General features: G+C 36.5%; 1 protein-coding gene across 1 annotated transcript in view; it reads right to left on the bottom strand.

Moving 5' to 3' along the window:
- Positions 1-8,035: 8,035 nt before the first annotated feature.
- SLC25A36 (solute carrier family 25 member 36) overlaps positions 8,036-18,591 on the bottom strand; it is a 34,069-nt gene continuing 23,513 nt past the window's right edge. The window contains exons 5-7 of the mRNA XM_070433508.1: positions 17,253-17,319; positions 14,549-14,838; positions 8,036-12,486 (exon numbers count right to left, since the gene is read on the bottom strand). Coding sequence (XP_070289609.1) covers positions 12,293-12,486; positions 14,549-14,838; positions 17,253-17,319 — 551 coding nt within the window. The 3' untranslated portion in view covers positions 8,036-12,292. The remainder of the gene's footprint in view (positions 12,487-14,548; positions 14,839-17,252; positions 17,320-18,591) is intronic.

Here is an 18,591-nt window from a genome sequence, read left to right as displayed (position 1 = left end):
TGTGACATAGCAGTTTACTCTAATGCCTACTCAAGTCAGCATGAAATCTCATCCCCCCAAAAGGAGAGCGGCGAGAGGGAGATAAAAGGAGGGCATTTGTCACAACCGTAATTAGACTCAGAATCAAATTGTTTTAAAGATACAATGTCAATATTTTACAGACTATTCCCCTGTGGGGTGGAGAATCTGGGAGCACCCAGCTACTATTTTTAACTTCATAATCTCATTCTGGCTAAATTATACCTTTAAATCATAATAGGCAGCCCACATCTGCACATAGACAAGAGGACCAACTAGTACCTTAGAGGACAAGTACCTAATGGTGAATGTATTTATTCAAATTATATTTAATTTGCCCTGTGTCATCACAGAAGACGATGGAACCACTCTTTATTTCTCCCCACGTTTTAACATCTGCAATTTATCAGGCCCTTAGGGATCTCCCATGTTTTCAAAACATGTGAATGTGATGAATTTCTGGGGGTGCTCCTCTGTGGGTGAATGCTGTTTCGGGTTCTGAGGGCTCTGGCCCAGCCCAGGAGGGGAAGAGCCGGCTGTGGAACCTGAACCTGGGAGACAGAGGAGGTGACAAGCCCCACAGCAGCTGCTGGGTGCCCCCTAGGGCTTCGGAAGGGGCAAGACACCTTATTTCTCTGTAAGCCTTAAGCTAATTCTGTTCCTACGGCCTTTACAATTAGGAATATGTTTAGGTGGAAAGAAACCTTGGGGCGGGTTTTCCCATTTTTTTCATGTAAATTAAGGATTGTGTTGCAGTCACTGGTACTCATTTCTAGCTGTTCCAGGAATAGAATGATCAGCTCTTCAAACGCATTGCAACCACACAGTATCACGTATGTGGCTTTCCCTCCCAAACTGCCTAACCTCAATCTACTCAGAAGGACAAAATAAGACAAAACCAAACTGCAGGTCATTTTGCCAAAGAACTGGTCTGTGCCTTGACAAATATTAGTGTCTTGAGCATGAGATGCTGAGAATTGCTCCAGAGTGAAGGAGACTAGAGAGACATGACAACTAAGTGCCATGTGTGATTCTGAACTGGATCTTTTCGCTGTAACGGGTTTGATTGAAACACCCAGCAATATTTGAATATTGCACTGTACTTCAAAAAATAGTATTTGTGAATGTTACTGCCCTTGAACGGGATCAATTGCACTGTTGTATAAGAGAATGCCCTTAATCTCTAAAATTTACTCTTTTTTTTTTTTTTTTTTTTTTTTTTTTTAAATATATTTTATTGATTTTTTACAGAGAGGAAGGGAGAGAGATAGAGAGTTAGAAACATCGATGAGAGAGAAACATCGATCAGCTGCCTCCTGCACACCCCCCACTGGAAATGTGCCCGCAACCCAGGTACATGCCCTTGACCGGAATCGAACCTGGGACCTTTCAGTCTGCAGGCCGACGCTCTATCCACTGAGCCAAACCGGTTTTGGCGAATCTCTAAAATTTACTCTTAACTGAAAAAATACACACACAAAACTAAAACAGAATTGAATGAGAATATGCATATGATATGCGCACTGTCTTAGTTTCCTTTGGTTGCTTCAACAAATTACCACAGATTTAGTGCTTTAGTGGTTTTAAGTAACACAAATTTATTACCTTTCAGTTTTGGAAGTCAAGTTTAAAATGGGTCTTATTGGGCTGAAATCAAGGCGTCTGCAGCACTATGTTCCTTTTTAGAGCATCTGGGGGAGAACGTGGGGTGGGTTTTTTGCCTTTTCCAGCTTCTGGAAGCGCCCCCCATTCCTTGGCTCAAGGCACCCTTCCACCCTCAGAGCCCGTGATGGCCGGTCGAGTCTTTGTCACGATGCCATCGCTTTGGTTCTGACTCTTCTGTCTCCCTTTTTCTCATTTATAAGGACTCTCGTGCTTACATTGGACCCACCTGGATAAGCCAGGATACTCCTTTACCTTAAAGTCAGCTGATTTGCAGCCTTAAATTTGTCTGCAACCTTAATTCCCCCTTGCCACGTAACGAACTATATTAATAGGCAGCAGGGATTAGGATGTGGGCATCTCTGGGGGCCATTGTTCTTCCTAACACACACACACACACACACACACACACACACACAGAGAGAGAGAGAGAGAGAGAGAGAGAGAAAGAGAGAGAGAGAGAGAGAAAACAATGTATTAAGATGTTAACAATACACACCTGAAACCTATATGTTCAAGTTAACCAATGTCACCCCAATCGATTTAATTTTAAAAAAACAACACCCCAACACAAAAAACTAGTTAACAATAGATGATATGTAGAAACTAATTGCATTATTCTTGTGGGTTTGAAATTTTTTCAAAATATAAAATTTAATTTTAAAAAAGTCCCTCCTTACAATAGTACTGGATATTTTAAGCAGCACAAATGCACAATCCCTTATCTGAAATTCAAAAGCTCTGAAAACTGACCCCGTTAGCTTCAAAACTCCACCTGAACTGTCCGGAGGCGCTCCACGGCCTCTCTGCACTCCTTGCGGTGCTGTCGCTCATCAGCGCCCCTCCACCCGCTCTGCCCTGTCTCATGTGGGAGCCGCACATGCCAGGCTGGGAGGTCCTGGGAGGCAAAACTGGGAGGTAGCGCCCTGCCCTCCAAGGCCCAGAGTTCAACAGAGCGAACGCCCACGCCACCCAAGCTACTGGAGGTCAGCACTCAACCCCAGGGCTGGGAGAGCAGGACCAAGGACCGGAAGCACAGACGGCTTTGCGGGGAGGTGATGCTGATGAGAAAGCACGTGGAGAAGACCAGCCAGAGCACAGGGCCTGCGAGAGAAAATCCAGTCCGTCGGTCGGATGGGAGGGGCAGTGGAGGTTGCGCGGCAGACACGGCCAGGCCGTGCAAGAGGCTTCTAAGTAAGGAAGCTACCTTGATCCTGAAGTTCCTGAGAAGCCACCAGAGGGGTTTTTGTTACGGAATATTTAATAAGAGAATACACGCAGCCGCAGATATGGGCGGTGGGCAGCTTTTACGTGGGATGCCCGTGCTTCCTGCCAACCATCCACACGCTGGTGTGATTCCCCATCCCTCACCCCTCACCCCTCACGCCGGCCTGAGCACGGGCTAGACCTGGGACTTGCTTCTAAGGAATAGAATACGGCAAAGGTCGCGGCTGTCACTTCCCGGATTCCCCTCTGGCTCCCTCTTTGGCTTCCACTCACTCCCTCCGATGGAGCATCTGCCACGCTGTGGACTGCACCGCAGGGAATTAGCTGAGGGCGGCTCTCAGGGATCTGGGGCTCTCAATCCGACAACTGAATGCGGCCAAACCCCGCCAGGGAGGCTGGGGGCAGATCCTTCCGCAGTTAGGCCTGGAGTCATCGCAGCCCCAGCCAACAACTCGCAGCCTCTGCGAGTCCCTGAAGGGGAGGGCTCAGGCCCACGAAAACTGAGATAAGTGATTTGCTGCTTTAAATTCTTAAGTTTTGGGGTAATTTGTTATGCAGTGATATCTAAAAAGAAATTTAAAAAAAATCATTTGACCCACCAGCTGCTTGAAGAAATAGAGCATCGGTTCCTTCAAAGCCTCCTGGGTGCCTTTCTCTATCCTCCCTAGCTCCCTTTCTCAAGTTTGCGTTGATCATTCCCTTGCTTTTCCTTATTATTTGAACACCTGTATGAGTGCCTAAGCAAATTGTATTGACTTTTGCAGGTTTTAGAGCTTTATATGAACAGTCACACTCTATATATGCCTCTGCCACTTCCTTTTTTTTTTTTTTTTTTACATCCAAAACGAAGTTCCTGTGATTGAGCCATGTTGATCATATGGTTCGTTCATTTTCACTGATGTGAATTCCTCCGTCTGCTGTCCTTGGACACGTAGAATGTTTTCAGTGTTTTGCTATTGCAACCAGGCTGCTATGGACATTTCTGTGCATGACTCCTGGAACATATGAGCCAAGGCTTCTCAAGGGTATACACCCAGGGGTGGAAGTGCCAGCTTATATGGTATAGGCATCTTCAACTTTATAACATAATGCACAGTATTTTCCAAAGTGTCATACGATACCACTTTACACTCCCAACTGGAGTGCATAAGAATTCCTTTGTTCTACATCTGAGATTTGTCTGATTTATTCATTTTTTGATGGTTATAAAATGCTATGTCATGATTTTAATTTGCAAGATGAAAATTTTTTCACATTATTGTATATTGTTTTATTCTCCTGTGAAATACTTATGACTTTCGTCTAGGTTTTTATTGGGTTGTCTCAGTTCTTTATACATCCAGATTGATTCACAGGAGTTCTAATTTATATATTCTGAGACTATACCTTGTCAGCTATATGTATGTTTTAAATATATTCTTTTAGCTTTGGAATTATCTTTTCATTACGTTTGAAGTGTTTTGAAGAAAAGACATTATAAAGTTTAATGTAGTCTAATTTATCCATCATTTCCTGTATGAAATGCACTTTTTGTGTCTTCCTTTAGAAAACTTTCTTCTCCCACTAGTTTAAAAAGACTTTCTCCTTAACATTGCATAAGTTTGGCCTATCTGAAATGGATTTAGTATTGTGTAAGGTACCCACCAATTAGATGTGACTACTCAAGTTCATAATCATTCATATGGAAAACCTTGTTGGATGGTCCAGCCAGTTCTCACCAATTTGCAATGCTCTGACACAGTCAAGTCTCTGTACAAGTGTATGTCTGCTTCTGGGCTCTGTCTTCTGTTCCATTGTTCTAGTTATATATCCCTTTACCAATATCATACATCTTAATTAGTCTAACTTTATAATAATAATTTCACCTTATCTTATCCTTCTTCTTTAGACACATCTAGGTTATTCTGTTTCACCATGTGCATCTTGCAATTATTTTAACTAAATTCCAAGAAAAATGCTGTTGAGTTTAAATTTTATAGAGTCCATAGGTCTACTGGAGGCAATTAGTATTATTCTAAATATTATTTTTCTACCCATATATCACACCTCTCCAATTATTTGGAATTTTTATAGTTTTCTAAAAGTTTTATAATTTTCTTCATATTTTTCTGAAATTTAGGTCTAGTTATGTTATTTTTTACTGTTGCTATTATAAATAGTATTATTTAAAATTTATATTGTTTATTGCTGCTATAAAGCACAATCATTTCTATATATCTAGTAACATTGTTAAACATATGTTAACTCTAATAATTTATCTAGATTCTTTTGAGTTTTCCACATGGGTAATCATAATAGTTTAGTGTCCTCTTTCTAATCATTTCTGGGTAGGATTGTTAAGTACAATGTTGAATAAAAGTAGTATTGACACTTTTCTTGACTTGTTCTTGATTTTAAAAGAACTGTAACTTTTAAGTAGATGAATTTAAGGACAATTTGCTTTCATCATTAGGAGAAAGTTAGGGTTTCTATTGCACAAGGAGTCCAGGGAGGAATATGAGGGGGACCCAGAAGATCCACTTGGGCATCAATTTTGATGGTAACTGGACAAGTAATGCAAACTGTACTGAAAAGGTTATGGTGACCAGACACTAGGACCCTTGAGAGATGAGAGTCTGAACCATGCCACCATGTATGCCACTGAGACCAGTAAAAGCATGACTTGAGCGTGAGGGTAATCTAAAATGGATAGTGGAAGAGGAGTGTGATGAGTATTCGTTGCATCTCCAAGACAAGCTGATGTGCTTTGGGCTGTGTGGACCACATAACCTTCCTCCGAACATTTCCCCAGGAAGAGCAGCCCACAGGCATTCTGGAGCTGCAGGGCACCGGTAGACTGTACTGACAGGAAAATGCATCACACAGATTCCTGTTTCAAGGAATTTATTCATTTGCTCTAAATTGTTGCATTTATCGGCGTGCACTTTTCATATTTTTAAATTAGCCTCTCAGTATCTGTAGTACTTGTAGGAGGTCTCTGCTTATGTTATTGTAGAAACTGTTCAGTTCTTTGCCTTTTTATGTATTTTATTATATATTCTGTAAAATATATTGTATTTTCTCCCAGTCTGTGGCTTTTTACTTTTAATGTCTTTACTTTTTTATTTTTTATTTATTTTTTATGTCTTTACTTTTAAAAAATGTTTAGTGCACTAATCCTTGCCTACTCCAAAGTTGCAAAGATACTGTTTTCTTCTATGTTTGCAATTTAAATTTTTAACTTTAACCTATCATCCAGTTTTTTGCATGTATGGTGAGATAATGGTTCATTTTTATCCATATTAATGTCCACTTGCTCTAGCACACTTACTGGGGATGAGAGCGATAAAAAACAAATCCAAAACCAGCATATAATCTAGGAAAGTGCAGATCACATATGCTAGGCTACTCACAGCTCAGAAAAGTCTATATAGTGAGATCAATCTATTGGATAGTCTTGAAAGCTAGGATTCAGAAGCAGCGATTGAAAATTGGCGATTTACCTTGACAATAAAAGACTCACGGAGATATAAGGTGCTTTGGTAGAGTAGGGACCTAGAATATAAAAAACAGAGGTTTGGCACAAAAATTTTGTTGTGATGAGTTCCTTTGAATTAGATTATGTTTGGAATCCTGGGTCTACCAACTGGTTTTAAATCTCAAGTCAGTGTTGTCAAGTCCCAGAATAGAAAAAGATGTTATTTCTCCTGAAGGCTGCTACACTTTTATCTTTGCTTCAACAAGGAATGTTCCTCTCCATATCAGTCCTTCAAATTTCTATCATTGTATCAAAACCTGGTTAAAATACTATTTTTATCTGGCTGGTGTGGCTCAGTGGTTGAACGTTGACCTATGAACCAGGTCACGATTCCTGGTCAGGGCACAAGTCTAGGTTGCAGACTCAATCCCCAGTAGGGGGCATACAGGAGGCAGCCTATCAATGATTCGCATCATTTGTTTCTCTCTCTCCTGCCCCAAAATCAATAAAAATGTATTTTAAAAATACTGTCTTCTCCAGGCAACCTTTCCAGATTTTCCTGAATTAATCACCACACTTCCAGAGAACATAGGACATCCCTGAGGCTCAAAGGTAGACTTGAGAGCAGCTCACATAGGAAAAACTGAACCTAATGTTATGTCTGACTTTCTATGATGTCACAGTGATGCTTTAGGGGGAAAAATTCAGTGGTTCCTCAGTAGCACCAGGATAAAATCTAAGTTCTATATCAATCAGCTTCAAAACAGTTCATGCTATTCCAGTTCCACTTCTCATTACACCCAATGTTTTATTCTGGGCCAATCCATATAGATCTTTCCTTTGGGTGAAAAGGTGGTTTTTAAAAATCATCTCAATGTCATCCTAAGTGTTGATGAAAAACCTAGTATAAATAAAGGAGTAACATTCAGAACATCCAAATGATAAAGGCCCAGTTGTGACTAATATCCCTCTAAGTACCACTTGTCTATTCACCCAATCTATAGGCTGTTGGGAAATCACATGAAATCATTGTATACACAAAGCATTATATGAATTTAAATTACTGGATTGACTGTATATATTAAGGTAGCTAAGTGGTCTATGCAATGCAAAAAAATTAAAGGAAATCATTTAACTATAATTGTCTGGTTGGATAAGTTTTAACAGTTGTACAGAGATGTCACATTTGAACCTTAAGAAATCACAAACTCAACAAATTCCTTCCTCTATCACAGCTCCTGATATTCAGTAATGAACACATACATACAATTTAAACTTGGGACACTTGAGCTGTCATACCAACCTCAACCATTACTTTGCCAATGTCTTCACTGTACCCAGTATTACAGTCTTCAGTGGAAAGAGTACTATTAGTTAAGGCCACACAATTTCAGCTTTATGTAAACTTTCAGAAATGAAACATGACAAATTTGTCCTGGTTTCCTCACCTACAAAACTGAGTGATGTTTCATGGTAGCTAGGATTTGGGAAAACTTGGACAAAATGTAAAGTGGGCAGGTAGGTACTATATAACACATACCTGTGTCACTTGTATTTCAACCTATCACATGTAGATTCATTTTGTTATTCTAAACAAGTTTCCAGCTTTTTACTTTTAAATACCTTAGCTTTCCTAAAAGCTGGAACTAAAACAAATTTAAAAAGCTACTAATATATAAAAATACACCCATTACATCCTAGGAAGGTTTTAATCAAATAACATAATCTTGCTCCAATTTCTCAGATGTTCTTTGCAAACTGCATATTTAAAAAGTACAGGACTTAAAGATCAATAAACCTGTGTAAAATATGGAAGAACAGAAATTTCTTACTGAACTATGAGTTTGATTATTTGACCTTTTGATTTGCAGAGATTTCACCAGGTCTAACAGATAGGAGCCTAACATACAACTTGAAAATGGCAATGCATTTTTGTTCTACACATAGTCCTAAGAAGTATGATTATATCCTCACCATACTGGAATATTAGGATACATATATATTAAAAAAACACCGGCCCTACCCAGTTTGGCTCAGTGGATAGAGCATCAGCCTGCGGACTGAAGGGTCTGGGGTGCAATTCTGGTCAAGGGCACATGCCCAGTTGCAGGCTCAATCCCAGTAGGGGGCATGCAGGAGGCAGCCAATCAGTTATTCTCTCTCATCACTGATGTTCCTATCTCTCTCTCCCTTCCTCTCTGAAATCAATAAAATATTTTTTTAGAAAAACCACCATATTTTCATAAGCATATTTTAATTTTTAAACTTTTCACAATTCAAATAAAATTCAGCTAGTTAACATAAACATAGAGGAAATGCACATAATTTACAGCCATGTACAGAATACAATAGCAATCCTCATATAAATGGTCAAAAGATATCAACTCTTGAAGTTAATTATTAGCTATGACTTTGAAAGGTCAAGATTTAATTGTTCACATATACAGGGGTACACATTCAAAATGTTTCTTAGCACAGAAACTGAGTGAAACTAGAATTTTCAGTTTCTAAAAAGAGTAGCATAAAAAGCAGTATATAGCTTAATGGGAAATATAAGGGCATGACAGAGAAGAGATCTGAGTAGGCAGAAAGTTAGTACATTATATGTTTTTATATAATTAAAATTCCTTCCAATTTAAATCATTCAGAACTATCTGTTCTTAGGAATGTTGAAGTCATGATCAATATTAGAGTAAAAAGCTAAACTACTGTATTTATCAGACCCCAAAGGGTCCCTATAATATATAAAATTGTACTAACAGTCTGGGCAGAAGAGCATGTAAACAACCAAAGACAGGCATGAACAACACCGGGAGAGTAAAGGATAGATTGATTTCTAGTATTCAAATCCTTCAAGTTCAAATTAATATTTTTAGTGATTTAACACAAATCTAAAAATACTGACATGTTTATGCTCCAATAAGAGTAAACCCTCACTATTTTAAACCCAAACTCGGCTGGCCCTAATATACTAATGCTTTTCTACAATGGGCATTAGGTTTTAGGAGACAAAAGGCTGGATTAAATTATCTAATGATATTCTATTCTTGGTTTCGAAGTTACAAATCAATTACTTGTGGGCCCCATCCAGAAAGGCTGGTTCCACAGTTACATACATAATAAAAATTAAGACAAGGCTTTGGTGATAGTTTTTTTCCTGGATTTAAAAGCACTGATTGGGAACCTACAATCACAGGGCTTGGTAATTCTCAAATTTGGATTTAGGGGACTGTTCTCTATGAGCCACAGGTACCAGAGCTCTTTCTGCTGCTCTATGAGAGTATGCTATTTCAGTATTTACTGCTTTAACCTGAATAAGTTCAGTTTAATTTTGAGAAGATTTACAATAAAAATATATACCCATCTGAAGAGTGCTGACTACCTCCATATTAGAAATAAAATGTTATCTGATAGAAAATAGATGAAAACAAAACACTGTTTAAAAAAAGTCCAGTGCTCTAAGTATACGTTTTTCTTTTTAAACATTTGCATCAATTAAAAACAAGATCTACAAAGAAATGTTTCAGAGGCAAATTTTATAAATAATTTGTAATGTTTTTGTTTTTCAAATGATCTCTGTCATACATAAAATAAACTACAGCAGACTGTGCTTTGGGGAAAAATGAATTAAAACGAACGACATTGCTCCTTTCCAGTTGTTGCACAAAGAAAAAAAGCCTAAGACTAAGATATTTTCCTTCCAGTACATACATAAAGCTCACTTTTAAAAGCTAACTATGCACTACAGGTCAACGTAAATTTTACTTGCTAAATACAAACAGGAATAGAATACATGTTCATCCTTGAAGGACACTTGTTATGAATTTGCTACAACTAAATAATAAGATGTTCCTTAGCTGCTGGTTTTCACATCATTCTTAGCATTTATGGGGTACTGAGATCATTAAGCTACGGGGGAGTCTCTGTCCTACATTCAATACAACTAATATTTACGAATCTTCACAAGGCAAATGGCACTATGTTAGGCAGGACGAGTGGCACCTGAAAAGGCAAACACTATAGATGGAGACTTTCTTTACAGATTTAAGTTAGAAACCCATTTTTTGTGGGTTGTTTTTTTTGGCATGTTCCTCAATAAATATCAAAGCTGAAATTCACCATAAAAGTTAAGAATAATTCCAAAGGTAATGAAACTCAATTTTGCCTTTGGTCTCCAAATAGATTGGAATGTTTTCAATTCCAATCAAAGCACCTAAAAAACATCCAGTTATTGTTGATTACAAGGAAGTTAAGAAGGGGAAGGAATTTAAGAGGGCACTGTGTTTCATTGGTGACAGCAGAGAAGCTTGCAATGACATGCTATAATTTTCTATGTTAGGTCACTACAGTGTACATAGAATACTTAACCATTTACATTAAAGATCTCCAAACAACATACCAAGAGTCCAGAAAAAATGTTATGAACACTGTTTCTGCCTAATACATGACCAATATTTTAAAAAAAGTTTTTAACATGGGATTCTCTCCTTTTACTACCTCCCCTCTCCCCCGAAAGGCCACAAAGTGCATTCACAGAATCATTCTTATAAAATAAAGCCATTGCACAAATGTACAGTTCGTGTGTATTGAAATGAGTACCACATTGGAGGTTAACTGTAGAAATTTTCTTACACCAGTACAGCAACAACTGTAAGCTAAAGTCTCTGAATAAAATTACAGCCAACATTTTCCTAAGGGCCATACATATAATACATGTAAAGTATTAAAAGGTGCTGTTGAACTCAACAGTAAAATGTAAAAGCTATATCCTGTTAGCACATCTAATCTGAATTAACTTGAATCTTTCTCATTTACCATTCAAGAAACTAGGATATAATGAATTTCTTTGCAAAAGCAGTTTGTCATTTACAAAATGATCCTATGTCAATTAGGATCACTCACCTGCTCAATCAGACAGCAGGCCCCAGGTATTTATGTCGCCTTAAAAAATAAAAAAAAACTTGTAGGGGCAAAATTACCATTTTCTCTATGAAATAAATGCAATCTATATAGATCTTCTGGAAAAAAATTTAAAGATTCAAATTCTGAATGTGAATGCAAATTGAGAAAGACCCAGAAGTGGTAACTTTTTTCCACTTTAAGAAAATAATGCTTAGGTATGATATGTGGTAATTCAAGTTCAAAACCAGTAAATCACTGAAAAGACAACTGCATTCATTCAAGACAAGAGGATATGCTCAAGTTACTGAAATGGCCTAAAAATCAACATTTTTACTGGTTTATTTTATCCCAAACTATTACCATTTGAGTTTGATACGTAAATTAACTGTGTCCACATTATGCTAAACAGCAAGCACATGCTGCAGCAGTGGGAAACAAAACATTTTAATGATAAAGATATCAAGATACTTAGGACAGTATTTCATTAGTTGTCAACTGATGCCAAATAATTAACTTTAAAGTACTGAGCCAGATCCTCTCAAGATCTAATGTGAAAGTGATAGTCAGGATCACACTATTCCTGTTATTTTATAAGAATTACACAGAAGCCAAAAGTTGGAAATTTATGACTGCCAATACTATCTTTGGATAGTTTATAGACTAGTATATAACTAGGGATAGCTTTGTTTAGAAGACTGGAAAGTATTCATGGAATAAATACTATATTCTGTCACAAATAAACAAAATGCAGCTGTGTCCCATGGACATGGTAGAGAAAATGGCAATTTTGAGGAAGGAGTGCTTCTAAAGGCTTTTTCTTGAAGGCAGCCCAGGTTTTAATTCACATTACTGAAAAGATCAAGTAATGTGGTTATGATTATTTGAATTCTGACAACCAGACTTCCACTTAGACATAGTTACACGTTCCCAAACCATTTTTCTTCTGTCCATCATGTTGGTTCCGATACTCCATGGTCCACTGTAATCTTTTGGTCTTCCCTCTTTATATTTAGCGGCCTGATGTTGCTATCCATTGAGCAGGTAAACCACCAATTCATAGGTGGCCATCATAATGGCTGTGTTGGGAATCTGTCTCACCAGATGAGTTGTTAGACCACGGTAAAGAGACCCGTAACCTTCTTCTTGAACAACCAAAGACAGTGTCTGAAAAAAAGATCTATATTTTGTTCCCTCTTCACGTAGTCTTGTTCTTACAACTTCTGTTTAGGAAAAAAGATAAAATCATTTTATTTAAACATTAGTGATATCTTTATATCCTAATACTGAATACATCCTATTAACCTGTAAGCGTAAGCTTAGGATAAATAAGAAATTTTGATATGTAACTTATTGAAACTATTCACATTATAATGCCACCAAACTTCTAAGATAGCTGGCTAAAGTCATGTGTACTTGTAAAATTTCATAGGTTCCTGAATGGTGAAAGACAGATGAAATAAAAGGATCCTTAGTATGCTAGATATAAATAAAAGGGAGAATAAATGTGATCAGAAAAAGGTGAAGGAGCAGGAAAGGGAGTGGAGGTGGTATCAAAGATGAAAGAAGCAGAAAAGTGGACAGCACAATGAGAAAATAGAATTACTAATCTGTTTACAATGGTCTGCATGTACCAACACAAATTGCATGTGGATAAGACTAAAAATGTTTAAAATACAAGCTGCCACCCAGCCAGTGTGGCTCAGTGGTTGAGCATCAACCTATGAATCAGGAGATTACATTTCAATTCCTAGTCAGGGCACATGCCTGGGTTGCAGGCTTGGTCCTCAGTAGGGGGTGTGCAGGAGGCAGCCCATTAATTATTCTTCTCTCACCATTGATGTTCTCTCTCTCTCTTCCTCTCTGAAATCAATAAAAATACATTAAAAAGAGAAAGGAGGACTTTTCTCAGGAAACTGGGATAAATTCATAGTCCAACTTGGTTAGAGTTGTTTTTATTCATAAATTACATTTTAAAGCATATACTCATTTTCTAGACCTGTTCATTTTTCCTAATACAGCTTTAACTACAGAGCCTTAGCTTTATAGGGTGAATATAAATGTTTATTAGTGTAACAAAGGGAAGCAATTAGCCCTGGCCAGGTAGCTTAGCTGGTTAGAGCATCATCCCCATGTGCCAAGGTTGTGGGTTCAATCCCCACAATGTCAGGGCACATACAAGAATCAACCAATGAATGCATAAATAAGTGGAAAACAAATTGATGTTTCTCTCTCTAAAATCAATCAACAAATAAAATAAAAACAAATAAATACCAAAAACCAGTTTTGCTCTGCTTAAAAAAAAAAATGAAGCGCTTAGATTAAAAACCTGAACCAAAACAAACCTCAAACACACCAAAATCAAAGACTACACTTAAAACAAAGTTACCAGAAAAACTCAGCATGGTACAGACCAAGTCTGAAGTTATTTCCTTAGTTATCTATGAAACAAGCTAACATTGTAGAACTTAGACAGAAATAAATCACTCATATATACTTATTTGCCAACATGAAATAATGTAAAATAGTTGGTCTTTGGGAATATAGACTTCAATTCAATTTTGGACTCCATGCCCTACCTGGTTTGGCTCAGTGAATAGTGCGTCGGCCTGTAGACTGAAGGGTTCCAGGTTTGATTCTGGTCAAGGGCACATTCCCAGGTTGTGGGCTCGATCCCAGTAGGGGGTGTGCAGGAGGCAGCCAATCAATGATTCTATCTCATCATTGATGTTTCTCTCTCTCTCCCTCTCTGAAATCAGTGTGTGTGTGTGTGTGTGTGTGTGTGTGTGTATAAATATAAAAATTGGACTCCATCAGAGAGTATGTATACTAAGTTACATAATCTTAGCATTTTTTGTTTCCCTCTTAAAAATGAAGATAGTTCTGGTTATGTTCTTGTATACCTAGACTTTGCAGAATTTTTATGTAGATTAGCAATAAAGTATATAATGTGTCTAAAGTATATACTAGTATAGCACTATATCCATACTTAAAATAAAAAGAAACTTGCTCAAAGTCATCTGCTTGGAATCTGACTGACTCTGCTTTAAAATGTGTCCAGAGTTCCTGCTATATCACTACCATGCTATTATAGCATATAATGATCTATTAAAATTGCTTTGTATTATACATATTTAATTCCATTATGATGAATTCTTAAGACTGTATTTTGTTATGTGGAAATTCAGTAAAATTCTAAATTCTCTAATAAGTGGGCTAATGGCTGGGTGGGAGAGTATTTCTGAATTAACAAAATATTACCTATAGAAACTCAACTTCTCTTACCATGTGGATATGCTATACTTGTGGCACAAGTTTTCGAGGTGGCAGCAGCCAGCATCATTCCCACAAAATCTGATGCTTCTTTTACAGACTCTTCATCATTTTCCATCGTCGAAGCAATCTTATATTCCAGTAGTTTTTGCTTAATACTTTCATAAATAACAAAATGGATAACAGTCTCTGATATTCCAGCATATGAAGCAGACATGCCCCTATAAAATCCTCTCAGTCCATCAGTCTGGTACACTTTACGAACACATTCAAAAGCGCCCATTTGCTTTTCCCCACGGTTCCTGAAAAGCAAAATAAAAATCTTTTTAATGTAAATAAAGTAGTACAAGTTTTTAAATAAAGCAAATAAAATATAGTAGAAATATGCCACTCTGCTATAAAGAATGATTCCATTTAACTTATGAAGAAATAAAATCAGAATTTTAAAACATTCATTTTAGATTTTGTATTCTTTTATCCCAAATGTGTCATATTAGATGGGTAACATGTGCATAGTTTATTTGACTGAATGTGAAATATACTGCACTAAATTTTCAATTTCATGTTCTCACTGAAGTCTGTATTGTAGGGATAAGCAACAAAATCCTTTAGTTAAAATATACTGTGACTGCAGCTCAAGATAAAAACAAAACAAACAAAAAATACATATTAAATCCAGTTCTAAGTTAAGATTTCTTTTGCATTTAATAACATACAAAATGACTGAGACACTAATGATGACAGTACATCACAAAAGCACGATTAATCTAATTTCTGTGCACTTGAGGGATTCTTCCAACCCCACCCAGTTCTTCTCAAAAGGTGACTGGGTGAATTTAAGACAAATTTAATATGATCCTTTAAAGGCCAAGGCCATATCTTCATTTCAGTATCCTAGTCAGTAGTGAACGAGGACCTCTACAGTTATCAAGTATTTATTGAACATTGGGCCCAAGAAAATGTTCTTAGTGCTGCTTTTTACAGGCACAGCATCTATTCTTACAAGTATATAATTTTGAGTCTGTAAAAATATTTATAGCCTTATATAATGATTCCTCCAATAGAACCCCATTTACAAGAAATGGGTTTAAATGCTACCCACAGGAAAAGAAATAGAAGATTTACCTCTTTATAAATTATACACAACCTGTTTCTGACATGAAATAAAACCACGATGAAGACACCTACCTCATATTCTACACATTCTTCCAATTTTATAAACTAAGGTCTGTCTTCAACTAATGACACTGAATAAATACTTTCTTAGTTTAATAACTCATGTAACCATCTGGAATGAGTTTCTGCAATCAGATCCTTCCTCACAAAGTTAAAAGAGCTTAAAGTCCCGAAGGGTAACATGCAAACAAACATATCAGCCCTGTTCTTGATTGCAGTGTTATAAATTAGCATCTTTGAATCTGTTTCATGATTACCTCAACCTCATCCCATTCCTCACTCCCAAGCTTAAGAAGTTGTGTTAACTTGTGTTATAATTATAGTGAAAGAATAATATTAAAGAATTTTAAGCCATGCTTTTCCTGGATCCCCTATAAATCCACCCTATAACATACTAAAGAATACCACTAGTTTATAATAGTACAAAATAGGCTGGCATCTCACACTGCCTAACCTTTGGTTTTTCTTTCAGATCTTTGGCTTTAAGAAATACACTTTGAGTTTTGCTACAACACATAAGATTTCATTAAAAAGTATTCCAGACGAAAGAATTAGACATTTCTTTTCAAATCTCCAAACATTATGCAATTCAGCAAGACAGAATGTGGAAAACAGATCTTTAATCAAGTGTAATTGTTAATCATTTCTTAGATCAGTTTTATTTAGTCTATAACACTACTTTCCAAGCCCTAAAATATAGCAGTCTACTTTAGACTGAAAGGCTAAATTGGTTTCAAAATTATTAACATTATTATTATACACCAGATGGGATCATGTCTCTCAACAGTATCAGCTTCTCCCTATCCTCTGTTCTAAAGGCCAACAGAAACTGAGATGGCAAGACTCTAAGCTGCATTGCTTCTGGCCTTTCCTCAGATCCCAGGACATACCAAAGGCCCTAAACTTAGAACCTATATGGCTTGCACTGATTGTTGCCTCTGCTTAAATTGGGCTCAAAAAACTATTCCTTGACTATTCCATGAAAGTTGGTCGCCACTGTTTCCTGGTATATCTCTAGAACCCATCAGTGCCTGCTCAATATAGATTTGTCAAATGAATGAATCTTGCTGCCATAAAGTTGTCAGTGGTAACAGATGAAGTCTTCGAATAAAGGAGAGCAAAACCCCAAGTCAGGACTTCCTGTATATAAGGTTACTGAATTTGAGCAATGATCCTCAAAGATGTAGTCTAGACTAGTTGACCATGTTGGTTATTTAAGCTGTTGAGAGACCAATTATAATCACCCATCACTACTTGGGCTAGGTTAATATATCCTTCTTCTTTCTTTATTCTCCTTTTATTTAAAAACACAACACATAATACACTTTCTTTCCTGAAAGTCTCATACTGCCAACTACTATATTGCTTTTGCTTCTGATGGTAGACCCACTTGGGGCCCAATTAACATCACAAATCACTATGTTCAAAACAAAACAATTCAGCAGCAAAAGAGGAGACACTGAAATCTCACTGATATAAATTTATAGAAAAAAATTAGTTGAAACCAAGTTTAAAAATTTTGTTTAATGAAATAACATACCTTGCATCAAGCTGTAACCGAGTCTTTACAAGCCAAATGGGGTTGGTTGCAGTGATTGCGGTAAAACCTAAACAAACATGTTTAAAATGAACTCTGGTAAAAATGAATACACTATTATTCTAAGGTTTTAAAAATTATATAAATCTATATTAAAGAAAATGCAAATAAATATTTAAAGTATTAACTGACATATGCTTTATGCTTTTATTTACAAATCCATACAAACATGAACATTTGTACTTTATTTCCAAACTACATTTTCAAATTCTGACCATAATAACTGAAAAATAATGTTTTAAGAGCAAAATCTGACTATATATAAATTTCTCTCCCAAAATATTCAGGATATCCTCTGGAATGGCCTCTACTCTCTAACTAAATTCAGAAACCCATTTCTATAGACAAATATACAAAAATTTTGTGTGTTCTAGGGCTTTTTAGCATGCAAATACTACAATCACTAAACTTGGGGTCCAATTAACATCACAAACCACTTTGTTCAAATGGACTCAGCATTTACTAATATTTAATCTTAAGCTGATTGTATAACAGAAAAGATTGTTGTTTGGCCTTATGAATACTTTACATAAACATATGCTTAATACTGTTAAAATAATGGTATCAAAGAGGAAAGGTTTCTGTTAGGATTAATAGGACAAATCTATTTTTCATCCACTTAAACACATACAAAAACTCAAAAGTTCAGAAAGTTACATATGGAAACTTCCCTCTCACTTTTATAGACACTAAAGAGAAAAACTTGGGGTAGAGGCACCTCTAGTTTACTTTTAAAACTGAAGTAATACTTTCTATTGAATACTAGCAGGTCAAGCACATTATTTTTAGAAAGGTGGACTATAACCAACACATTTAATATGAGTAAAGTACTTTTGAAAACAAAAATGCTGTGGTGTATATTAGGGATAAATGCAAAATAATTTTACTAAGTTGTATACAAAATGGAATTCAGTTACACAGGTTCTTTTCCCTTTCTATAATGTCAGATAATTAGCTAACTCAAATTTTACTCCCTTAATCCACTGCTTTGACACTGTAGAAATAGCCAAACGTTTCACGAAGGGGTGCTCAAATCGAATCTATTAAGCAAGTAAATGAAATAAAAGTTTGATATAACTCCTTTAATAATCTTATAATGGTTATATAGTCCCCTTTTCTCTAAGTGCTTTTAAATACTACATACATGTGTATAAAACTAAAATGGGACCAATAATTTGATAAGCATCAGTCAGTACTAAATAATAAAAATTTAAATTGTTGGATAGGTTGCCAGGATTAAGATTCTTTCCACGCATATATTCTAACAACAGGAAAGAGATGA

This window comes from Myotis yumanensis, unplaced genomic scaffold, assembly GCF_028538775.1.
Source record: "Myotis yumanensis isolate MYYU_CA2020_CCGP unplaced genomic scaffold, mMyoYum1.0.hap1 SCAF_14, whole genome shotgun sequence".
NCBI lineage: Eukaryota > Metazoa > Chordata > Mammalia > Chiroptera > Vespertilionidae > Myotis > Myotis yumanensis.
The sequence above is the reverse complement of the archived record's forward strand: the minus strand, read 5'-3'. Positions and strand labels throughout refer to the sequence as shown.